At 39.2% G+C, this 25,660-nt stretch overlaps 1 protein-coding gene across 1 annotated transcript; it reads left to right on the top strand.

Annotated features, from left to right (window-relative positions):
* Positions 1-1,937: 1,937 nt before the first annotated feature.
* PSAT1 (phosphoserine aminotransferase 1) lies at positions 1,938-25,123 on the top strand. Its single transcript, XM_015812599.1, has 9 exons — positions 1,938-2,070; positions 6,090-6,150; positions 7,351-7,420; positions 9,294-9,499; positions 12,431-12,603; positions 12,825-12,994; positions 18,456-18,584; positions 21,027-21,164; positions 23,013-25,123. The coding sequence occupies exons 1-9, from the start codon at positions 2,011-2,013 to the stop codon at positions 23,113-23,115; spliced, it is 1,110 nt and encodes a 369-aa protein (XP_015668085.1). The 5' UTR covers positions 1,938-2,010; the 3' UTR covers positions 23,116-25,123.
* Positions 25,124-25,660: the final 537 nt, after the last annotated feature.

Below are 25,660 nucleotides of genomic sequence, written 5' to 3'. Positions count from 1 at the left end.
CATGAATTCAATACTTTCTAGATTCTCCCAAGAAATTAGTTGGACAAGCTGCATAAGGAGGTCAAGTCTCTCTGAAACTGGTTAAAATGGCCAGCAAAGCCCAAAGCTGCCATTTGAAGACCATATAAAGTTGATTCCTTTATATGACAGAATTTTGAAAGATGTCTTTTGTTTTCTGATGGAAAATTCTATTTGATCTGATTTTGACTTCAGCTTACCTCAGTGGTGGACTGGCCAGAGATGGAGGCTCTGTGCTAAGCTCACGTCCACAAAAACAGTAAGCAGGCTATTAGAGCTGGGTCAAGGAAAGCAAATGGATCGACTCACTCTTGATATATATATATTTAAGGGGTCCTTGGTGCTCCCTGAGCTTGCATGTTTCCTTGTAGACGTTTCATTACCCTAACTGGGTAACATCATCAGTGCTAGTAAGAAGTACTGTTTACTGTAAAATTATATTCTGGTGTCTTGCCTGTTTGTGTGGTTGGGGATGGTCTTAGGGATTCTTTGGCTGGGCTGTTTACTAATGGCTCTTTGGCAATTTCTTGATTGGTGATTTGCTTACTTGATCATTAGTCTGAAGTTGACCTTGGGGTTAATCTATGCTGATCTGAGTGCTGATTACTGGTGGAGAGGTGCTGGAGTCTTTTTCTCTTTTAGGCTGGTCGATTGTCTCTTTTGCATAGTCTATAAATATTGTTAATGTAGATAAATTTTTTTTAGATTAGATAACCTTTATTGTCATTTTTTTTTTACTGTGGGCACAACAGCACACATTAAAAATGAAATTTAGTTGCTTGCACTCAAAGTGTATACATACATAACACACATTTAAACATACTATATACAACATATGTATAGACCTATACCCTTACATATACATAACATATAAATATGCATCACTGTCCATCTTGAATACATAATGGAAGGAGGAAGCTTTAGAGTTCACAAGGTTAATACTGTATGGAACAAAACTGTGACTAAATCTAGATGCTCTCCTCCCAGAAGGTAACAAGGAAAACACATCGTGAAAAGGATGTGTAGTGTCCCAGACAATCTTACGGACCCTGCTCAAGTATGTGCTATGTCCTGGATGGAGGGGAGGGAACTGCCGATGATCTTTTCAGCCATCCTCACCATTGTCTGCACTGCCTTCCTATCAAAAGCAGTGATGCTGTATGGCAGGATGCATCACCATAAGGTAATGGCCTATGTCAGGGGTAGGCAACCTTGGCTCTTTTATGACTCGTGGACTTCAACTCCCAGAATTCCTGAGCCAGCATGGCTGGCTCAGGAATTCTGGGAATTGAAGTCCACGAGTCATAAAAGAGCCAAGGTTGCCTACCCCTGGCCTATGTTAACAAAAAGCACTGATGGTGTCCCATCAAGTTGGTGTCAGCTCTTAGCGACCACATAAGACAGGCATCCCCCCCAAATGTGCTCAACTCGAGTTCAAGATGGCTGGCAGAAAACTGGAACAATTTCATCCCTCCGTCCATACTCCGAGGGCATCCCGCGTTGTCGTGAAACATCATCTTTCTAGTCGTGCCACAGTTTACACGGGATCGTGCTAACAAGACACCTCCAGTGGAGGCCAGCCCTCCCGAATGGAAGTTGTTACTCTTCACGGGAAGGAGGCCAAGACTCAACAACTCAGCTTCAGCACACAACGCTAAGGGAGGGGAGGGCCCGAGGAGACTCGCTCGTCCAAGACTACTGCTGACTCGGCAAGCTCGGTCGCCTCCCCGACTCTGTTGCAATCTCTCTGCTTTGCCCTGAAGGACGGGACAATCACGCCGCCCGCTCGTGGCCACTGGTCAATAACTGGCCCGGCTGCGAAGCGCCGACCAATCCGCTCGTAGGCAATTGCCATACCCCTGCGAAAGAAACCAATAGAAAAGCAGAAACTCTGAGGAGCCCTGCCGTTCAGGGAGCTCCGGAGTTCGAGAGAGCTAAGAAGAAGAGAGGCGCGCGTTGAGGCAGGCAAGAAGAGCTCCGCCACTGGCAACCATGGACGCTAAGAAACACGTAGCCAATTTCGGCGCAGGACCTGCTAAGCTCCCGCGATCGGTAGGTAACTCCGAATTGTCGAAGGCAATCTGAGAGGAGATCCTAAAACGGAGCGGGAGGGATGCTCCGCGCTTTTTAATTGGGGAAAGTTGCCCCGAGATTGTGGTGCCGCTGATGCCTGGGAAGCAAGCGTGGCTACCGAATAAATCTTGGCTTTTACCTAGGGATTACTTTAAAACCTGAATGCTCTCTTAAGTGCCCATCTGAGAAAACTTTTGGAAGGATGCTTGGAAATTTTGACTGCAGGACTGTTCTTGGAAAGAGATGATGGGAGAGATGCTTCTATATTTTGCATCGGGCCAATTTATTTTTATTTTTAACAAATACTTTTGGTGCAAAGAGTCGGGAAACGGTGTCTCTGTTGACATGGTTGCCCTGGGAATTCCGTGCTAGCGATCTCAATTATACTCTTTAAGCGTGAAGTTTTTACTCGATTTACTAAACTTCCTAGTATAGTTGGCACAGTATTGACTTTATCTTTTAATCTTAGTTTAAAGTAATATAAAGTTGGCATATTGATGTTTTACCGTTCCAAATCTGATGCAATCTAAAAGACCAATTTTTTGTAAAAAACAAAAAAACAAAAAACAACCCCCCAGAACATTATCATTTGCAAATAAGACATTAGTAAATGGAAAAATATTTTTTTTCTTTCAAAGGTATATTTACAAAGCAAGGGCCCACATTTCAGGATTGCAGGATATTTTGTCTTTGTATTCCCCCCTCTTTAATTCCTAGTATTAGCATGACACAGTCAGATCTCCAGCTTCTTATTTTTATTTCATGTTATTTCAATCATAACAAGTTGTATTTCTGGCATAGCAGCAAAATCTTATTGCTAGATTGGCTTACCTCATGGCTTGCATACTCAAGTTATAGTTGTACCCCCAGAGCACAAATTCTGATACATGCAAAAAAGTAGGGCTTTTCCTGTTTTTCCATTTGGGAAAACTGGAGTATCTTAATTTCATTTTGTTTGTGCATTCAAGAGAGGAGCATTTGAAAAGTCCATTGTCTTCTCTTACTGAATAAATCCTTTGTGAATGTGTAGGGCAGACATAATTATAGATACAGCAGGGTACAACTTCAGGCAGCTTCATGCTAACTGAATATTTCTCATATGTAACTCAATTTAATACAAAAAGTTGCATCAGCAGCTGTCTTGATCCAATTACATTTGGAGGGTGTGGTTCTTTATATCTGGTTTTTCAGCTTTCCAGCAGAACTGCATGTCTAAACAGTTTCAAAAATAACTGTGTTTCTTACTGAGGCTTAGAAAAGAAAATGGTATTGCCATCTATTTAGCTTAGTTAACATTTTATCTGGGATATTCTCCCTCCCTTTTAAAGGAAACAATTTTCTATGTGAACTAGCTTGTAAGGAGTGCCTATGGAGCGCCTCAGTCATCCAGGTCATGGTTGTACCAAAGTGCTTTTCAAAAGGCAAGTGGACTTTCTTGTTTTTTTTCCCCTTGACAATGTTTCATTTCTCATCCAAGAAGCTTCTTCAGTTCTGACTGAACGGTGCGGAATGGAAGGATTTATATTCTTTGTAGTCAACTGGTTGTTAGCACTCTTAGAGTTGTTAAGGAGTTTATCTGTATCCTCTGGGTATCCTGAATCACCTTTTGAAGACTGCAAAGTCCACATTCTGGACAGAGAGGACCACTAGTTTGAAAAAGGGGTCAAAGAGGCCATCTATGTTAAAATTGAACAGCCTTCTCTCAACAGAAGGGGAGGGATAAGACGCCACCTTGTCTACAACACAGTCCTTTCAGCACTCCCAAGAAAGTTCCACATCCATTTGCAACTCTGATTCAGGTGACCCTGAGGGTACAGATAAAACCCCAAGTGGCCTCAACGACTGACCTAAACTGACAGATAACTGACAGATAGCTTCAAGGAATCTAAATCAATCTTCTCTTTCCCCACCATTCAGCCAGGACTGAAGAAGCTTAGCAAAATGTTTTCAAGAAAACCAAGAAAGTCCAGTTGCCTTTTGAAAAGCACCTTTGAGACAGTTGGTAAGGATTTCTATACCAGAGCCTTATTTTAGAAATTGAGTAGGACTAGATGAACTTTTTTAAAATCAGATTTGATGTTTAGTAAGACTTATACCTGAAGGCACTGGTATAATTGACTGTACAAAGGTATCTTTGTTTCTCAATTAGGTTTAGATAGATAGATAGATAGATAGATAGATAGATAGATAGATAGATAGATAGATAGATAGATAGATAGATAGATAGATAGATAGCAAGTGAGCTAATTTTCTGAAAATGGCTAATTTAACAGACTGGCCCTGTGGATAATATCTTCCGGGAATCCAAATCTACAGCTGATGATCCCATCATCGGGGCCAGCAAATCATAGTAACTCAAAAGAGTACGACAGCTTTGAAGATCTAGAAAACCCTTTACAGTTCAATGAAACAAAATAGAGAATGAATCTTTTTTATGCTCTAAAGGAGAAGGATGAATGACAAAAGTTGTTCTGTGAATAACTCATCCAAAATAAAAGTGGTATAAATGAGGATTTTTATCTTACTGTGGTCTGCTGAACATTAGAACATGGATCTTTTGGGGCTGCTAGACACTCATGGAATTTTTGTTCACATGTTGCAGCATGGCAATTGCAGTTGTGGGCTTATCCAATTGCAGAATGATTGTTACAGAAGTTATAAAACACTGTTTTATATAAATTCCCAGCCACTTCTAGCTCCTGTTTTGCTTGTTGCTCTATTATTTATTTATTAGGATATTTATATCCTACTTTTCTTTCTGTTAGACAGTCAAGGTAGCTTACAATAGTAAATGAAATACAAATTTTACACAAAAAGGTATCAATACAAATAAAATCTAGATATAAACACTGTTAGGGAGAAAGCATGGAGGAAGAGATGTGCTTTTATCAGTTTCCTTAGGACTAGGAGATTGGGGGACAAGACCATCTGCTTTCTTTCTGAAAATCTTTTTTTTTTGGCAGTAGGGATCTTTCAAAAATAATCCATGGGTTTCAGCTGCTTATTTTTTTGTACTTTTTAAGAAAATGTATAACAAAAAGAATGTTGGAAAAAAGATGGTGAAAGCTGATGCTTTTACTTTGCAGCGTGTCAGTTTCCCTTTTTATTTTTTATTTTTAAAAACATAAAATGTCAGCTGGGAATTGAAACCTGGCAAAGTCCTTCAGAAGGTATATACAGCACAGTGGCTTCTCTTGGTATCTTGTTGGGAATTCCAGCTTTCAAAACAGATTTTATATTTATATAGTTGCAGATGGCCTAAGATACAACTGGATAACAAATCCCTGTGTTACTTGTAAAGTCTAAATGACATTTTTGTGTTGATGAATCTTTCAGGCAAAGATTTCCCAAAGTGAAGCTCGTTTAACATAAAAAAATAAATAATCCAGAACAGCTGAGAATCTAATAGATAGTGGAATGTGAAAAGAAGACAGAGTAATCCAAATGTGAAGAAGAATGGCTGGATTGTGTGGGTAATCTTGAGAAAAGAGTTATGACCCATTTGAGTTAAGTTGATTAAATGCAATATGCAGGCCAATGCATCCTTCAAATTATTTTTCCACTTAGAATCCATACTGTTGTATAGTTATAGTAGGCTTACCATGTAGACTGTAACATTTCAGATGATCAATAGTTGGCAACAAAGATCAAGAGTTTTTGCTTCTCCTCATTGCCCTGTAGTGGTCTTCTGAATTTTTGCAGGCCAGATAAAATAAGCCTAGAAGATTACTCAGTATTGCAAAGCACATACTTCACAACATGGAAGATCTTGGGACCAATCTTTGGCATCTTAGCTGATAGAAACATCCAGAGCCATTACCAGTCAGATTAGGCAATACTTGGCTAGGATCTTGGTAGAATTATACCACTTACTCTTGGATAAATGTTAAAGCAAACATGTTAAGATGCAAACAATAATGAATCTAAGTGACTTTCTCTCTATAGAACATATGATTTGCCTGTGACATGAGCATAATTGTGACAAATATTTTTTGCAGGTATTATTGGAAGCCCAGCAAGAATTGGTGGATTACAAAGGCCTTGGTATTAGTGTCCTTGGTAAGGAACTCATCTTTATTTGGGGTGTTAAAGAAAATGAAAACATAGGGAACAACTGCCATAAAGAAGAAGGGGGGGGGGGGTCAACCTATTTTCCAAAGCACCAGAAGGCAAGACAAGAAACAATGAATAGAAACTAATCAAAGAGACAAAGCAACCTAGAATTAAGGAGAAATTTCCTAACAGTGAGAACAATTAACCAGTGGAACGGCTTGCCTTCAGAGGTTGTGGGTGTCTACCACTGGAGGTTTTTAAGAAGAGACTGGATAGCTACTTGTCTGGAATGATATAGGGTCTCTTGCTTGAGCAGGGGGTTGGACTAGAACAGAGGTCCCCAACCTTTTGGGCCCCAGGGACCGGTTCTGTGGAGAGATGTTTTTCCACGGACCAGAGAGTGTGTGGTTTTGTGTGCTGTCTGCATCTCGTGGATGAGGCTTTGCTTGTTTGTGTGGACCGGTTGCTGGCATGCTGCGGCCTAGTACTGGGGACCCCTGGACTAGAAGACCTCCAAAGTCCCTTCCAACTCTGTTAATCTGTTGCAAGCAAAGGATCAATACTCAGTTGATCTGAAAGAAAGGGGATCTTGCACTTGTGGGAAAATGTTAGGAGAAAAATGATATTTGATCATTAGAGACACTGAGCAGTATTTAAATTGTTCTGGTCCTGTTGCAGCATTCCAGCACTAGTATGCAATGCCAACTCTTGTTACTATTCCCCTTTTAAGTTTTCTAATGAAATGACCTGAGGCTCCAACTGTTTCAGCTCTTTCTTCTGAACCAAGAAAATTTATTTTATTTCACTTTACTGTATTATTCTTATTTTTTATCACTTTGACGGGCATGGGAATGTTCGTGCATTCTTCTGTCTGAAAGTCATTTCAGTGGCGGGAGCTGATCTAAGGACCCCATTTTTGCAGCCTTGGTTCTTTTGCCTCTATTCAGTGTATGAAACATGATACCTAAGCAGAATGTGCTCACTGGTGCATGCGATAGAAAATTCCTCATTTGGGCCTGCGCTCCATTTATCCATGACACCCTTGTGGAGTTTAGCAAATTAATTTGTCTTCTCTGTTTACGGTTTCTTAGGTGTTTTTTTAATGAGCTGATTTTTAAAGCTGCTTGAAGAAAGACAAGTTAAAATGCAGTCATTTGAAAAGCTATGTTTGTTTTTATAATGATATCTTTGATTTCCTTTCTCTAGAAATGAGTCACAGAACATCTGATTTTTCAAAAATCATCAAAGCAGCTGAAAACTGTTTACGTGAACTCCTGTGAGTTATCCTGTTTATTCACGCCATTAAAAGCTTGACTTCTGAAAATACCGTAGTGGCAATTAATGTTTTTCCTTTGGATGTGTAGTATATTCATGATTTTTCACTGAAACATTATCTGTGTATGGTTTATTGCTACAGAAATAAAACGGGGCACCTTGTGTTTTGTTTATGGCATGGATTGTTCCAAACATTTTGCAGGGAGGTTTTTTTTAATCATTTATATTCTATGATAGCTTGTAACAGCCACATGTTACTTCTAATGTCTATGTTAATACTGAACATTAATGGCTGGATCTCAACTAAGTTCTTTGCCATTGTTAAAATCAGGCTGACATTTTTCACATTGATCTAAACAGGATTTAAATTTAACTAATTAGATCCAATGCAGTCTTTTTAACAAATATATTAACTATTGGGAAGAGGATAATTTAAAGTAGAGAATTGGCCAGTGGATTTTAAAAAAACCATTTTCTGCTAGGGGTGCGTAGAGGATGTAGCTGTCAATTGTCCTAACTGAAAATTGTTGTAATGGGTATTTTCATAGGAAGGCAGAATCTCTTTGCCACGTGACATTCCTTGCAAAAGTTGATACAACTATATGATGAAGCTTGGGCAAATTTGCTAGGGAAAAAAGTCACGAGCTTCACACTGTTTGTTTTCTAGACTGTTTTATAACATGACTGAGAGTATCTTCACTTTCCCTTATATCTCCTTGTGACATATGGGGCTCCTGAGTGGTAATAAGGACAGAATATATACATTTTTAGTAGGTGGGTTTTGATTCATTCTCAACACAGTTGGTGCCAATAGCTGAACATATCACTCAGAATGTATTCAAGAGATGGAATGCTCATACATCAGTTTCAAGAGAGGCTAGAACAGTGATGGCGAACCTTTTAGAGACTGAGTGCCCAAACTGCAACCCAAAACCCACTTATGCATCGTCGGGTGCCGGGTGGGTGTGGCCCATTGGGTGGGTGTGGCCCATTGGGTGGGCGTGGCTGTGGTGGTAACGGCAGACTGGGTGGGACTAAAAAGTTCAATCAATCAATTCCAACTTTGCAAGATTTTTTTTCCTGCGAGAAGTTGAAATTGACTGATTGACTGAACCTTTTTTTTTTTTTGCACACCGCGGTGGAGGCCTAAAGCGAAAAGGTTTTATAAAACCCAGCTGAAGGCCTAGGACTGGGGCAACTGCACGCGTGCCCACAGAGAGGGCTCTGAGTGCCGCCTCTGGCACCCGTGCCATAGGTTAGCCACCACTGGGCTAAAAGATGGCCTTTTAGGAGTTTTAGGAAGATGCCTCTGCAATTCTTTCAGTTTGACAAGTGCTGTTTTTGCCAATTATTGTCCTTTGTGGAGACCAGACTTCTACCAAGCGTGTCTGTATGTGGAATCTACTTGGAGGATGGCATGATTTAAAGATTGTCACCTTGCATATTACAAACATGTGATGTATCTGGATTGAAGTGATTGATGAAATTAGTTCTGATTTCTTGGAGATCTCTCTTTTAGAGGGCTAATTAAATCCTATTAATCAAATATTGAGCCTTTTCCCCCCAATTCAATCTGGCATTTTGAGAAGCGGAATAATTATGTTATGCATTTTTCCAACAAAAAAACAGAGCAGTATAACTAGATTATCAAGACCCATTCAAGTATAAGCAAACATACGTTTCTTACTTTACAAATAATATCTATCAGTCTGATAGAAGAATATTATGCTTTGAGCCATCATTTGGGGTGATTATTTTTTAAGTAAACATTAAGTTTTATAAAGTTTTCTCTGCTTGGATGCCGTCTTCTGTTTTTACCAGGCATAATGAATGAATAATCATTTTTTCCAAATCTTTTCTTCTGTTTTGTACAGCAATATACCAGACAATTACAAAGTGCTATTTCTCCAGGGTGGTGGATCTGGCCAATTCAGTGGCATTCCACTTAATCTCATTGGGCTCAAAGAAGCCAGGTGTGCTGATTATGTTGTTACAGGAGGTTGGTCAGCCAAGGCAGCAAAGGAGGCCGAGAAATATGGAAAAGTGAACCTTGTACATCCCAAGCTTTCAAGTTACACAAGTAAGTTAACTTGAGAAGGCTTACATTAAAATCTATACTAGGTTATTTTTTTTCCTATTGTTTGATAGTCTTCACATTATAGAAGTGTGTACATATGCAACTTTTCTGTACCTGTATCTCTTTGTACTTATACCTCCTTACTACAGTTCCTTTCAACTGGTCCAAAAGGATGCTATGATTGATGGCATTAAAAGCCACTGATGGTTCAAGAAAGGCTAGGTTAGCTGCATTGTCCCTTTTCTAGCACTGCTGCATATTCCTGAGAAGTGCCATCCATGTTGGTGAAGTATTGTGCCCAGACATAAAATACCTTTACAAAGGGTCCAGATAATCTGTTTCTTCCAGAGTCCTCTGCAATTGCAATATTTTTGATACACTTCCACAGAAAGGAGAGATTGGAGGCTGGACAAAAGTTGTCCAAGGCAATTGATTTAGCAATCGCCTCTTAAATAGGTGGCACACCAGTGGAAGCGCATACATACCCAGAGAAGCTAACATCACTGCATGGAACTAACCACATGCAATCTTCTGGGAGGACTTCAGCACTCAACACACAAGAATCTAACAAAAAATTGGCCAGGTTAACAATGTCAAAGATGCTGTCTACTTCATCAGGAGTTACAGGATCAGGCTACTTCCACTAATCAAGTATGATGTTGACTCCATCATGACTAGACTAACTCAGTTGGCATCCAACTTTGTGAATCTGCTAAATCAGGGTCCCCAATCCCTAGTCCACGGCTTAGACCTGGTCTACGGCCCATTGGGGAACCGGACCGTACAAGCAGCGGTTGAGTGCATGGGTTCATGAAGCTCCATTTGCGCAAGCAGCAGATGTGCACACAAAACCATCCCTCCCCCTGCTGTTGCTGCCAGTCTACAGAACCGGAAAGATTGGGGACTGTTGTGCTAAATGCCTTCTTCACAGCATCCAGGAAATGTTTCTGTGGTCTGCCCCTCTCCCCAAATGATCATATCTCTCCATAAAAGGCAGCTGGGTGGCTATCAGCAGACACAATAAGAATATGGAAATAACTATGTTTTGCTATTATATAATCTCTAATATAGGCCCTTACATATGCTTGGTTTAGGTTCAGTTTCAGTTTTCTCCTTTGGTGCTCTTGGGTCCTGCTGTTGTTTCTTGATATTTCATCTCCCACGGTTCCTCAGAAAACCAATTGTCATCCCCCTCCACATTGAAATACTGTACAACAAGAGACTACGTAGAGCAATCCAGTCAAAGTCTTTTGTCACCTTCCTATTTCCAGGTAGAAAGCAAGGGCTCAGACAGTTCTGAAACATGGCCAGTGTGATACATGGTATACAAAATTATCTTTTAAAATAAATGCCATGTTATATAAAAACTGATAAGTACAAGGGTAGGCAACGTAGTGTCTGCCAACTAATTTGGGCTACAATTCCTTTATCTCATAACCATATTGACTGTGGCTGATAGGAATGAAGGCTCCTTGGTGCTCTCTGAGCTTGCTTCTTTTCTTGCAGATGTTTCATTACCCTAACTAGATAACATCATCGGTGCTAGTAAGGAGTGCTGTTTGCTGTCAGTTTATATCAGGGGTCTTCAAAGTTGGCCCTTTTAAGGCTGGTGGACTTCAACTCCCAGAATTCCTCAGCTAGTGTGCCTGGCTGAGGAATTCTTGGAGTTGAAGTCCACCAGTCATAAAAGGGCCAACTTTGAAGACCCCTGGTTTATATTCTGCTGTCTTGCCTGTCTGTGGGTGGAGGTGGTCTTTAAAATATCTGGAAGGTCTTTAGTTTCCTATCACCGAGCTAGTGGACACATATATTTCTATTCTAAAAAAGGTAAGTTGTGTTGCTCTGAATTCACTGCAGTGTTTCCAAGTTGGTTCTCTAGGTATTGCAAATATCAGGTATTGAATGTTTGCTTCTGTCTCTGGCTTCTGATGCAAACCAGTAACCTTTGCTCATTCCCTGACTGAGATGGCAGGTTCCTAATCATGAGGAATTCATGGATTTCAAAGTAAATGGGTGAACTATTTTGGTGTAAGTGAGTGAGAGAGAGAGAAAGTATAAAGCAGTAATTCTCATTTTTTATGATCCTTTATAAAGGTTCTGCTGATATTCAGGAGCATTAATAGCCAGTTTAAGGTTCAATAAGTAATCGAGGATTAATTTATTTGCTTCAAAAATAATTTATAGAGGAAATTTTCAGCACAGCACTTCTCTATTGTTCACTAAAGCAGCCCATCTTTTTCTTTAGGCTACTGCTTTAGAAGTTGTGACTGCTTTAAAAAGTTCAAGTTACAGCAACTCTTGCAGTAGCTGCAATCTTTTTCCAAGATGAGGCAGAAGCTTAAAAAAAAAGGCTATTTTAATGAATAGCAGAGATGCTCCAACCATGTATGTTGTCTTCTGAGTGATTTTCAAAATAAGAATTAACATTCAAAACTAGAATGCAATGCCAGGGAAATGCACATGGAGCTTTTGTATTTAAAAAAAGTATGTTCCTTTAAATCAGGGGTAGTCAACCTTGGCTCTTTTATGACTCGTGGACTTCAACTCCCAGAATTCCTGAGCCAGCTTAGCTGGCTCAGGAATTCTGGGAGTTGAAGTCCACGAGTCATAAAAGAGCCAAGGTTGACTACCCCTGCTTTAAATGCTCAAATACTTTGAAACTGAAAGTTATTTTGATTGCTCGCCAATTACTTTCTTTCCATATCAAATGGATTTTCCTTTCCCAGTTTATCAAACTCTGCTTTTTCCAAGAAGTTGCACAAGGTTGTGGAGGCTGACGTATTTATTTTTTTTTAATACTTTCCTTGCTGAAGTAGGAGATTAACTCTGCTGGCAGTGCATTTGACCTTTGGCAGTCATTCCTGGCATATCAATGCAACCAACAGGCTGAAATAAAAAAAAAGTAACCATTGTTTTCCATCTTATCTTTTTCAGAAATCCCTGACCCAAGCACCTGGAACCTTAACCCTGATTCCTCTTATATCTATTATTGTGCAAATGAGACTGTTCATGGTGTGGAGTTTGACTTTGCACCTGACGTTGGAAAAGCAGTCTTAGTTTGTGATATGTCATCAAACTTTCTCTCCAGACCAGTGGATGTTTCAAAGGTAACTTTCCAAAAGGCATTTCGCAATATGTAATGATCTCAAATTTAAGGTCACCAAGGCCAGTGCTTCTGCTCCTCTTACTGAGGGCTGATCATATTGAATTTACAAGCTTGGATATGTTCTATGCATTAATGAAGCAGTTAGAACTGTATAAATGTTTTACCAATGCACCCATGAATGTAATGGATCTTTCTTTTTATTTTTCCCCACCCAATGATAAGTTTGGTGTCATTTTTGCTGGTGCCCAAAAAAATATTGGTTGTGCCGGAGTCACAGTGGTAATACTGCGTGAGGATTTACTTGGATATGCTCTGAAAGAGTGCCCCATTGTGTTGGACTACAAAGTGCAAGTAGAAAACTCTTCGTTATACAACACACCTCCATGCTACAGGTAATTTTATGGTGGTAGTAGTAGTAGTAGTAGTAGTAGTAGTAGTAGTAATAATAATAATAATAATAATAATAATAATAATAATAATAATAATAATAATAATAATAATAATGTTGGATGGGACCTTGGAGGCCATCTAGTCCAACCCCCTGCTCAGGCAGGAAACCCTGGCCTATACCATTTCAGACAAATGGTTGTCCAGTCTCTTCTTAAAAACTTCTGTTGTTGGAGCATTCACAGCTTCTGGAGATAGGTTGTTCCACTGATTAATTGTTCTAACTCAGGAAATTTCTCCTTAGTTCTAGATTGCTCTTTGGTTAGTTTCCATCCATTGCTTCTTGTCCTGCCTTCGTGTGCTTTGCAGACTCCCTCTTCTTTGTGGCAACCCCTGAAATATTGGAACACTGCTATCATATCATGCCTAGTCTTTCTTTTCATTAAACTAGACATACCCAATTCCAGCAACCGTTCCTTATATGTTTTAGTCTCCAGTCCCCTGATCATCTTTGTTCCTCTTCTCTGTACTCTTTCTAGAGTCTCAATATCTTTTTTACATCATGGTAAACACATTTTGCTAAAGTTAATATTAATTTCATTCTACTAATTACTTAGAAGTTTCTTACAATTGACTTACTTTTTGATCATTAATGGAAAGGAGGGTCAAGAGAAGTTGGAGAAAGTATTTGAGGTCACCTTCTGAGTTGGGAGGGCTTCTAAAATAGAGCAGAGGTCCCAACACAATCTTGAACTAGTTGTTATGTCTCCACTTCCTCATGTTGTTCTGATTATAGTAGGACAATTAATATCTGAATAGGAATGCAATGGCTGCAAACAGAATCCTAAATGAAGCTTATTTGTGGTTGTTCCCTTTTGACTATTGCCCGCCAATACATTGAAAGAGATCAAGATGTATTCGGAACCAACCCAGTCATTTCTTTGACTGGGTGTCTCTTTCCACACCATACGTTTCTATATGTCACCTGCAAACTTCTGGTTGAAATAGAACAGGGGTGTCAAACTGGCAGCCCGTGGGCCGGATGCATCACACGCAGGCCATGCCCACCCCAGCTCCGCAAAGGCAAAAAATATCGCAATACAACACGATATGTCACGTGACGCAATCGAGTTTGACACCTGTGAAATAGAAGCTCACTGAGTGAGCTTTGAGCCAGTCACTTTCTACCTCACAGGGTTGGCTGTGGTGACATAAAGCAGGAGGCAATACTATATATCTCAACTTGAGCTCCCGAATGAAATGGTGATATGAATCTAGCAAGCAAACAAATATGACAACGGCTGCCATTCCATTAACTCTGGATCCAATAGCATTATAAGTAGAGCTTCACTTTAACTAAACCAAAGATCAAGTAACTTGGCACCCTCAAAAGAATTGGGCCACAATCTCTCTGGATCTATGTATACAGTAGTTTTAGACTTTATGGTGCCAAGATTGCTACTCCTCATCTAGTTTTATCAAGAGATGGAGGGAAGTGATTTTTCCTTGTAGCCCCAAATTTCAGGTAAAGCCTGGCTTAGTATTTCCCTTTCGACCATTGGTGAATGTTGGATGTATTGTACTATCTAATCCATTTAGTACCAGCACACAAAACCTACTGTGCTAACCTTAATCTTGAGGGAAACTCTTGAACTGTTTGAAGAACAGTTCAGAAAATTTGAGTGCTGCAAGAAATGTTAACTCTAGAACAGGCGTGTCAAACTGTCGGCCCGCGGGCCGAATGCATCATAGCGAAACCACGCCCACCCCATTGCTGGCAATGGCAAAAAAAGTCATGATACATCATGATACGTCTTGTGATGTTGCGAGTTTGACACCCCTGTTCTAGAACAATCAGTTATTTGTGCCATAATACATTAGGACAGGACAGACCTCTCTTTCTTCTGCGGCTGATCAATTGCCAATCTCTAACTCAGTGTATTTGGTAAAGATTTTGGGCACAGATATGTAATAGTACTAGCATATTTGCAGAACGTGTTCTAGTATGATAATCATTAACCTGTAAATTGGCCGGGTATGTGCGCTCTGAGTTTATTTTTTTTAATCAAACTCACCATGCTGTGTGTATTGCTAGAGACTGGCTAAATTTTCAATTCTGCCTACTACTATTCTTCCTTTTTGGTGACAGCATGCTTTGCCAAGACCCTGAATTAAATGTTCAAGAGTTGGCAGACTGATGCACTGAATTAAATTCCTGCAGTTTGGATCATTTTAACTTCCTGTCAATAGCGGACTTGCCTTCCTGACATTAATCTTCTGGGTAGATATTAATAACCTTTTCCCCAGAAGAAATCTCATTTCCTAGCTACAAGGATTTGCCTGATATTTAAATCTATGACTAAACCTGCTTTAGGGACAGCACTGAAACTGGCAGTGTGGCTTTAAAGTGGGTCATTCAGTTATACTTCTCCCCCCTCCTCCTCCCCCCTCCCATCTGCTTAGGGAATAGGGAAGCTTAGTTGAAATTCAGCTCAATGTGGAGAAAGGATTCTGCACTGGCCAACAGGGATAAGCAAATCTGACTTGGCAAGAGTGCACAGGGAGAGAGAAAAAAAAGCTCTTGAACAGAGTGTTATCATCAATGTTTTTAGATTATATTCTGCCAAAAGAAAGCCAAAAGGCCAGCAAAATGTTAGGGGACAGCAATATTTCTCTTCTCATAATGGTTTCAGCCATTCAGAGTTGTTGAGAGTTGGGCAGCATACAAGTTTAATTAACAACAATAAACTATTATTGCTGGTCACATAGTGAGCCAGATGTTTAGACCGCATTTGGCATTTTTATCCACCTGTCGAATCTTTCCCAAAGACTTGGGATAGGCAGATGTTGTCTGATAGTATAAAAGGTGTCCTTGCAGGATGTAAGATGCTGCAAATAAAGCTGCCTTTTGCAGTTGACTGATGGTGATTTTTGTCAATGCCAATGGTATTCAAGTGGTGCTCCAGATGTTTTGGGATTGCACCCAAGGCGCCTATTACTATTGGTATTACCTTTGCTTTCTTTTGCCACAGTTGTTCTCATAGTTGCTGTCATGTTTTTAAAGAAAAAAAATGTTTAGTTTAAACATTGTTTTGCCAAGCCCTTCTTTGGGGCATTCACCTGAAAAAGGCCACCTTACAGGGACTAGTGTGCACCAGCTCTGTGTAGAATGGTAACGTCTGAGCAGGTAGCTTCTAAAGAGTGGGGCAGTTGTAAGACTATATTGGCCAGTGAAAGATGGAAGACCCTGTTGGCTTTAATACCGCTAAGTGCTGCACAATAATTTGGTCCCAAGACTGTTAATTTATAATAATACCCCTCAAGTTCAGTGAACATAGTACTTCTCATAGTAGTTAGGAAGCTGGAGTATTTTGGTTAAAAGCTTGCGTGGCCCTGAATGTATTCAGATGCTTTGAATACTGTTAACCTTGGCAAGAGGATAATAAATACCTTTCAAAGTGGGTTGAAAGTATTGTTGAGAGATTTGTAAGTAAAGGTGCTTGAAATTGTTTGAAATTCTAGTGTAGAGTAGTCATACTAGTGATTGTGATAAATATTCTTTGGTTTCAGCCTCTGGGGATTGCATTGTGGTTCAGAAATGTACAAAAGTTCACTTGCAAATGAATTAAAAGCGTTCAGGATGGAGGCATCCTGTGCTCTTTTAAGGCAAATTCAAAGGTCACATTGTGTGAAAATTCTGAGACTATGCTAATATCTAAAGGCAATTCCAACCTCTCAAGGACCCAAGATTGGAGAATGCTGGTCTAATGGCTTTTGGAGTACTCATTAAACACTGTAACAAGAGAAAATGTTTTGGAAATATTGCAAAGGTGCACACACAATTTATCATTATGCAAAACAGAGACCACAAGAAAGGTCCCTGCTTCAGCAATTTCGTAGCTAAAATCGCACAAAGTGAATTGCTTGTATTTTGTGCTTTCATTTCCATGCAATACCTTTCTTTGAAAACGGTAGCTAACAAATGCACGAAGGCTACTGAGTTCTAGTAATCTTTGTTGGCAAGTAGCTTTGCAAAAGCATGCTACAGTATATGCATGAAAGAAACAGATGGGTAGTTAGTTCAGTGGATAGGTGGGGACAATGCTAAAGTTACCCGCATAACACCAGCAATTTTTAGCCAATTCCTCTTCCTTTCCTCTGTTTGAACTGAGATTAAATGTTCCACACTTGCAGAACATTTCTTTTCCTTGCGATTTTGCCAGGGGTGTGCAGTTTGCATTGACTTAAAGATCACGTCAGGCTTTCTGCTGCATGTAAAAGGTCTCTCCAAAAATGAGAGAGGGGGGAATGTATTTGAGGGGGGGGATGTTCAGTTTTCGAAGGTGAAATGGATGTCTGTAAGTTTAAGATGTTCTCAAAATGCAACAGCAGCTAAATGGACAAAGATTTTGATTTTATGCATTTGGGGGCCTTTAAAGGGACTGATGTTCCACCTATACATTTGCACTTAATTTCTACAGCAATGACAGAAGCTTAGCTTGTTGCTCTGATGGAAATTTCTTGGTACATCTTAATGGGCTATTATGCATCTTAAAGCAAAGAAATCCAATAGCTGTGCTTCCCAGCCTTGGTAACTTTAAGCCAGCCATGGAAATCTGGAGGTTGAAGTCCACCCATCTTAAAGTTGTTAAGGCTGGGAAACATTGTTTTTATAGTGTGAGGAGCTTATGCTTATCATTTGTCTTGCTTGCTTAAGTTGTTTAAACCTGTTGGTTCTGCTGAAGCAGTTGCTAATCTAGACCAGGGGTAGGCAACCTTGGCTCTTTTATGACTCGTGGACTTCAACTCCCAGAATTCCTGAGCCAGCATCATTGTGGCTTGGAAACTTACTTCCCAATTCAGACAAGGACATCAACCAACCATGGATTGTCTCCTCTGTCTGCTTTGGTTTTGATTTACACCTCTCAAACCATCATTTATTTATTTATTTAAATTAGATTTATATCCCACCTTTCTTAATTTTATACATAACTCAAGGTAATAAACATAACCTAATGCTCTTTCCTCCTCCAATATTCCCCACAACAACAATCTTGTGATGTAAGTTGGGCTGAGAGAGAGCGATTAGCCCAAAGTCACTCAGCTGTCTTTCATGCCTGAGACAGGACTAAAATTTACAGCAGGGGTCTTCAAACTTGGCCCTTTTATGACTTGTGGACTTCAACTCCCAGAATTCCTCAGCCAGGCACGCTGGCTGAGGAATTCTGGGAGTTGAAGTCCACGAGTCATAAAAGAGCCAAGGTTGCCTACCCCTGATCTAGACAAATGTGGTGGGAACCGGGTTGGCTTTGATAGACAGAGATTTTCTTTTTCCTTCCTTCTTTTTCAAATCTCCATGGTTTTGAGTCAATTCTATGCTAGATTTTCTAAGCCTCATATTTTATACTGTATTATAAAAGCAGAATTTGTTGAATGAGTAATTGGTGCCTCTCTTCTTGATTCCAGTATCTATATCATGGGCTTGGTCTTGGAGTGGATAAAAAACAATGGTGGTGTTACAGCTATGGATAAACTCAGCCAGATTAAATCACAAATGGTTTATGATATTATCGAGAAATCCAATGGATTCTATGCGTAAGTATGATTCCTGCAAAGAGAGGGGCCTATAGCAAGGCATGACTTGTTGCCTGAATATATCTGTTCATGTCAAGAAAGAGGGAATTAGCTCCTTTAAAATTGCCACTGAAACTTTTCCCCATGTTAGAGGCAGGCAAAGAAGTTAATGATCACAACAGAGACCTTGTGCGTCCTTTTGGATAGATACAAAAGAATGATTATGAATCTATAGCAAACGGAGGAACACGTCACGTGAAACATTACTGTGCAAAGCAGAAATATTTTGAAAACATATTTAAAACTTTTATCTGATGTAGGAAGGGGCAGAAAAAGATAACCTTTTAAAGTAAATAAGTGAGTGGTCACTTTTATAGTTAGTCGACTGTTTGGCAAAAGAAGGGAATACAGCTCAAGAGTAAAATAACAAATTGGCAAATAGGCTTGCAGATTAACAACTTGTTTCATCATACAGCTGCCTCTTTCCTTCAAAATATGTGTGGAATAGCTATAATGCAGAGGTGGGTTAACATGTTGAACTTAACCATGACTGAAGAATCACAATTGGCTGGATGCCCAGAACACGCTAAGCCGTAAACATAAAGTCTCTGCAGAGATCCAGATTTTAAAAGGAAAGAGATGATTGGAGTAAATGGGGTGTTTACTCCATAAAGCTTGTACATCCCAGGAAAATATTACTTCATTTAAGGAGAGGCTGATAGGTGTGATGTGCTCTATGTATCTTGAATCACCTTTCCCCTTCAAATCTTCTCAATCCTAATAAACTTTCCTGAAACATTTCTTGAAATGGCTTGCAAACAATATATTAAAATTTACGATGGCTTAGTGCAATGTATGAACCAGGCAGGGTTGGAGTAATAGGCAAAAGGTCCCCGGGGATCTGCTGTGCCAAGTGTAGTAGGACAGCAGGAGCAGTAACTGGCAGTCTCCACTTCCAGTTCTACTCATTATCGGTTGGACTCCCACCTCTGAGGAGGAAGAAACCCACTGGCTCATATCTCTAGGGAACTTCAGCATTCACCCCACTGTCATGGTCCAGAGATTTTCCGTTTTTTTTTCCAGGCTATGGCACCTGGCAGGTAAAACATTATTTCCCTGAGTTTCTGGTCAAGAGGTAAAATTAAAGACTAAATTTTCATTAAAGAAACTTGGCCATGTTTAAGTGAATTTTTCTTTGTTGCTCTCTCATCCTTGGAGTCAGTTTACTCTCAGACTTGCTTCCCACCTCGCTTTTTAGCATCTTTGTTCCAAAATGTGGTTAAACTAACAGTTTAACGACAGTTTCACACAGATTGCCTGAGAACAAACTTCAGGGTCCTGGACTTAGCATATCACTTCAATTATAGGGATATGCTTGGTTTGTTGGTTAATTTAGTACAAATATTTTTTTAAAGTTCCTTCTAAATGCGAGGCACATTGAGCTGAAGACAAGCATTATCATGTCTCAAGAAAGCATAATGGCTTAAGCCAGGGGTCTTCAAACTTGGCCCTTTTATGACTTGTGGACTTCAACTCCCAGAATTCCTCAGCCAGTGTGCCTGGCTGAGGAATTCTGGGAGTTGAAGTCCACAAGTCATAAAAGGGCCAAGTTTGAAGACCCCTGGCTTAAGCCATTCTGCCTTGTCTTTCCACTTATACAGTGCCTCCTCCTTTTTGTTTAGGTAGGGAAGTCTAGTTGATGCTTATGTTTAGAAGGACCAGAGAGATTACGGTTTTTCAAACAATTGTTGCCACTTTTCAAAATGTTACTCCTCTAATTTAGTTACTAATTACTGTTTGATGTTTATGAAACAATTATCTCCTAAGAGCATGGGTGAATCCAAGAAATTATGGCAATTGCCATGACTTTTATTTATACTGCTCTTGCAACCAGAGGTGATATGCTTCTTCAAATTAGACACTGGGGAAAATCAGTAGGACTCAGCCTAGTCTCTCTCTCTTCTGGTCTCTCAGGGCTCTTACATTAACTAATGAGAATTATGCTTTAGTTCAAGAAAAACTTCAAAGGCTTAATGATTTTTTAACAGAAAAATTAAGGACTGTTCACATTAATTAGCCTTTGACTCTGATTTGCAACATGTTAAGTGTTCAGCGCAGTGCAAGCTGGTGTGCATAATGATCAGGTATGTCCTTTGCATGAGAAGTGCTTATCTGGTCGGGCTGGCTAAGAATAATGAAAGTTGACCTCCAGCATATCAAGTGGACACCAAATTGGAGAAAACTGCTGGAAAAAGTCCTTTCGTTCAACAGAGTTTTTAAATGCCATGTCGTTATCTCTTGAATAGGTCTTTGCAGAGAAAAGCAGCTACTGTGACTGAACAAATACCACACTATTTAGAAACATAACTAGCTCACTAATAATTCAGTGCATCAACTAATATATATTATAACAAATCAATAAAAGTGAGGTGGTAATAGCTTCTATGCCTGTGACTTTTACAGATGCCCCGTGGAAAAAAAAAGCAGAAGCAGAATGAACGTTCCCTTCCGGATTGGCAGCATTAAGGGTGATGAAGCTCTAGAAAAGGAATTCCTTGAAAAAGCTGTAGAAAACCACATGATATCTCTGAAAGGTCACAGGTAAGAGAGAGATTTGGGAAAAAAGCTTTGTCTCAGGTTTTTCTAGAATATGTCTGGATAAATTGAGTCTTGAGCTTGTGGATTATACATATATGTTTGGATGCATCCACACATACTCATTCAACAATGACAAATACCTTCTGTTTTCAGAATTAATGGACAAAAATATAACACTGTTGGGTGATGGTTTCAGTTGTGTCATTGTTGAGATCGACAGAATTACAAGCAGGCAAAAAACTATTGGGAATGGGAGCGATTTCTGACTTTCTGCTGGCTTCCCCACTGAATTTGCTTGTGATATGCCTGCAGGGAGAAAGTCAGTGGAGAAACCAACAGGGAAGGTTACAAGTTGCTTGGGTAAATCTCTGCCACCCACTCACTTTCCCTTAGACCCTCTGAGTTTATGCCAGCCACTCATACATGTACACACACTCTCTGTTCATACAACACCCTTGTGCGCCGTCTCCAACTTCACCACAACTCTTGGGCACACCTCACACCCTCCATGACCCTTGCCCCACCTCATGTGCATCCCCTTGCTCCCTCCCCATCCAGCAGCAGCAGTTTTCCTGCCTGCTGGCCTTGGATTTGCAACTTCCCGTTGGCTTCTCCAATGAATTTGCTAGTGAAAAGCTGGCAGGGAGCTAGAAAACACAACCGTGTTTAAACTTCCTGCTGGCTTCCCCATTGACTTATGGGAAGCCATTGGAGAGTGTTGAAAATGACAGTCACATGACTGTAGCTGACCATGGTAGTGTGGTAGTGCTGAAACAGCCACAATTACCCAAATTTCAATCCCATAGAAATAATGGTCCTAGATTTAGGACACATTCTGTAAGTTAGCCCATTTGAGTTACATTGATTCAGAAACAGTTGCCCTATGACACACTGTTCTGTCCATTCAAAAGTGACAAACATGAACAGGCACAAGAGATTTAGTAGTATATAAATGAGGGTTATAGTGAATGTTTGCTCAACTATCTTTTTTAAAAATATAAACTTTTCACTCAAGCAATAATTTCTGGTTCCCCAAGCAGTTTTGGCAATCTTGGATTGTATGAATGTGGTAATTTCAAGATGAAATATAGACACTGAAAACATACTGTACATACTGGATGATTCAGGATCCTTTCTTTAAGGACAGTGAAACATATTCAGATGGGGAAAAGCAGAATTTAATCCCTTATATTGATAATAGTCTAAAAGGGAAATTGTTTGGCTCTGAGGTAAATGAGCCTCATGAAAAACACCCTCTTCTGGTTCTGACCTCATGATCATATAATGGTGACAACTGGAGATTTTTCACAATTACTTTAGGATTTAGGATACAGATGCATTCTCCAATAGAGCCCAAGTTCTTCCAGTGCTCAGCTGATCCTGGTTGAAAATATATACTCTTCTACATTCCTTCCATGTAATTCTCCATTCTTTTATTTTTTCTGTGTTGTGTCTATGGAGATTATCAATCATCCAGATCATGATTGTCCAAAGGTGCTTTTCTAAAAAAAGGCAGCTGGACTTTCTTGGTTTTTCCCCCTTGAAAACGTTTTGCTTCTCATCCAAGAAGTTTCTTTAGTTTTCAAGGAAAAAAACCAAGAAAGTCCAATTGCCTTTTGGAAAAGCACCTTTGGGACATTCTTCTATGTTCTTTTCTTCCCAATTTCATACTGCTGGACGGCTTGCCTTGGATGTTCCTTTTATACTTATACTTTCACAGAACAGTAAAAAGTCATAGTGCTTTTAGTATAAATGAATTATTTTGGAACCTGCCAAGAAATAAATGTGTTTGTGAACCCGAATCACCATGCACCCCTTCCTCTCCTCTCCCCATTTTCCTTCATATTTCAGATCTGTGGGAGGAATTCGGGCATCTTTGTATAATGCGGTGACGATTGAAGATGTTGAGAAGCTAGCAACGCTGATGAAAAGCTTCATGAAGCTGCACTCATAACAAACTAAATTAGATGGTGTTGTGATGAACCACTTTTGAAATAAACCAGCAAAGAATTAGTAATTAGAAAAAATTAATACAAAATATTCCATGGCATTATATTTTTGAAACAAAGATGTTGATGTTTTTTTCTGGCCAGTCAAATATGCATAGCAGTTTTGGCTGACTTGAAGACAGCCAAGCTGCACCTTTGACCCTAAAACCAGTGCTTGTTTCTGTGACTGTTCAGTGGTCCATAAAAGGATTGGTAAGATTTTAATTTTTAAACAGATTATATCGGTCATAAGATACCAAGAATTCTCTGGAACGTACACTCAATGCCGTACACAATCTAAGCTTGTATAAAATATATTTAAGTATACTTTGTTACATTTTCCCGACGTTTGTTTCTTCCTTGATTTATTTAATTTTTAAAGTCTGAATCTTCAGCTTGAGCTGGCCATTTTTTCAATGTCTGATCATTCCAAGTGCCTATCTCTAAAAGTGCCTAAAGAAACCGCCGCCAATTATGCAGACCACCGGCCTCAATCTGGCAAATATTTTGAAACAATATATGCCTAATGAATTGAAGGCCTGGCTCAATTGTTATTCTACAACTGTTAACATACAGTTCCAAGGTGCAGGATTTTTTTTTTACTTTTAAAATAGTATGCTTAAATCATTTTGGCAATCTTAAATTCTCACAAAAGTAAAAAAATTCTTTCGTATCCTTTCCCCTTTTGAAGTCAACATTACTTTCATATTTTTATAAAGCTGAGTTGACCCCAAAGTTCACCTTTGGTCAGATGTATAATTTTGCTTTTTCAGAAAAGGCAACTGCAGTAAGCTGGGACTAAATGTGTTCTGCACACTTAATTCATAGAATCAAACTTAAAAGATTGGAAGGATCCATGGAGATCATCTAGTCCAACTCCCTTCCCAATGCAGGGTTCCTGTCCTCAGCCCTGCATGGTCTCCATCTAGGAGAATTGGCACCTGTGAAACAACTCATATTCTTTAATTTTGAATGCCATCTTCATATATTGTGATCTTCATACACTCCCCATATTCACACCCTCAATCCAATTCTCTCACCTGTCCAATAAAAAAAGTAAAACAATTAGAACCTCAAAATTAACTATATTGTTAATTTATAACATTGAACAATCTCTCCCCAGCTGCTTTTTACAAAACAAAATAGCACATTATAAGTTGGTGGTTTGATCAGTTTCCATCTCCTTAAAATGGAAGCTTATCACACAGGGAACAGAATTTCCAACTGAATGCAGAATTATATAGCGTTCAATATGGATACAGAATCATATCTGGGTAGAAGGCCATATGTTGTCTCATGGGAGAAGCATTGAGGACTATATGAAGGTGGGGAAGGTGTCCATCTCCAGAGTAAGCTATATTTTGCTTAATTCCAATCATTTTTAACCAGATGTTTGACCTTTCCAATCACATCTAGATTTAAAAGTATTACATTATGAAAGACCTTCTGTCTTCTACAGTATCTGCCTGTCCTGTTGTGATAGTTCATATACTTTGGGTCTTTCTAATAAAAAGTTCTCCCTGGGATTTGTATATGTCTTGTTCAAACCTGGTTCTTCAAAAGTGGCATTTCATCCAGCTTTGAATTAAGTTGGATAGCAGGCTCCTTTGATGTTAGTTTTATTCTTTCCAGATATATGCAATTTTATTTTCCCAGTGTTGTTAATTTGCTTTTAATATTGTATGTTGCTCAGAGTCACTATAAAATCAGTCAGCTGTACAAATGGGATAAATACATTTTAAAGAAATATTGGCTTCTTTAGTTTAAGACTAAAACTGCACAAGATTCCTTCAGAAATTGCATTGCACATCATTTTGTACAGTATTAACATTATTTAAACATCGTTACTATAAATAATATTCCTTGTTTATTTCTTGGCATAATGTCTGAAGTAGATGGCCATGTACCCCTTTAAACGACATAAGCGTGTCTGCTGATTTTAAAATAGCAATGTTTTATTTTTTGTATTCCATCATTAACTGAAAAAATAATAAAAAACTTAAAATAGTTTTTTGTGATTTGATTTTCTTTTAATATAAAACATAAAAATGTATGTTCTGTGAGACTCATAGGATCATTATAAAACTTCTTAAATGTCATAAAGGTCAGGGAAAGATATTTTTTATTAATCTCACAAAGTTGAACTTTGTTTAGGATGAGAATCCCAACTTTATTTTTTTAGGAGAAAGAGCACATTTCATAAAATGGCTGTGCATCCATTTACAATGTGCCCAAATACCAGAGAACCATGTTTGGGATCCAGCATTTAGTTTCCTCAGCTAAAGACTACAATATCAAGATCCCTCCTCCTCCTCCTCTTCTTTGCTGTTCACAGTATTCTTCCTAGTCTTCTCCAACACCAAAGTTCAAAAATGTCAATACTCTTCCTATTTTGTTTCTTCAAACTCAACTTTCGTTTCCATAGAGCAGTGATGGCGAACCTTTTAGAGACCAAGTGCCCAAACTGCAACCCAAAACTACATATTTATTGCCGGGTGCTGGATGGGTGTG

This window comes from Protobothrops mucrosquamatus, unplaced genomic scaffold (genome assembly GCF_001527695.2).
Source record: "Protobothrops mucrosquamatus isolate PMUCROS unplaced genomic scaffold, P.Mucros_1.0 scaffold_64, whole genome shotgun sequence".
In the NCBI taxonomy this organism is placed as follows: Eukaryota; Metazoa; Chordata; class Lepidosauria; order Squamata; family Viperidae; genus Protobothrops; species Protobothrops mucrosquamatus.
Note: the sequence above shows the minus strand (reverse complement) of the source record. Positions and strands in the feature narration are given on the sequence as shown.

What these genes read in the sequence shown, in the direction of transcription:
- PSAT1 (XM_015812599.1), top strand. Translation starts at nt 2,011, where the DNA reads ATGGACGCTAAGAAACACGTAGCCAATTTCGGCGCAGGACCTGCTAAG. An exon ending in CTGCTAAGCTCCCGCGATCG is followed by an intron (nt 2,071 to 6,089) that starts GTAGGTAACTCC and finishes TATTTTTTGCAG; the next exon opens with GTATTATTGGAAGCCCAGCA. An exon ending in ATATCTCTGAAAGGTCACAG is followed by an intron (nt 21,165 to 23,012) that starts GTAAGAGAGAGA and finishes TTCATATTTCAG; the next exon opens with ATCTGTGGGAGGAATTCGGG.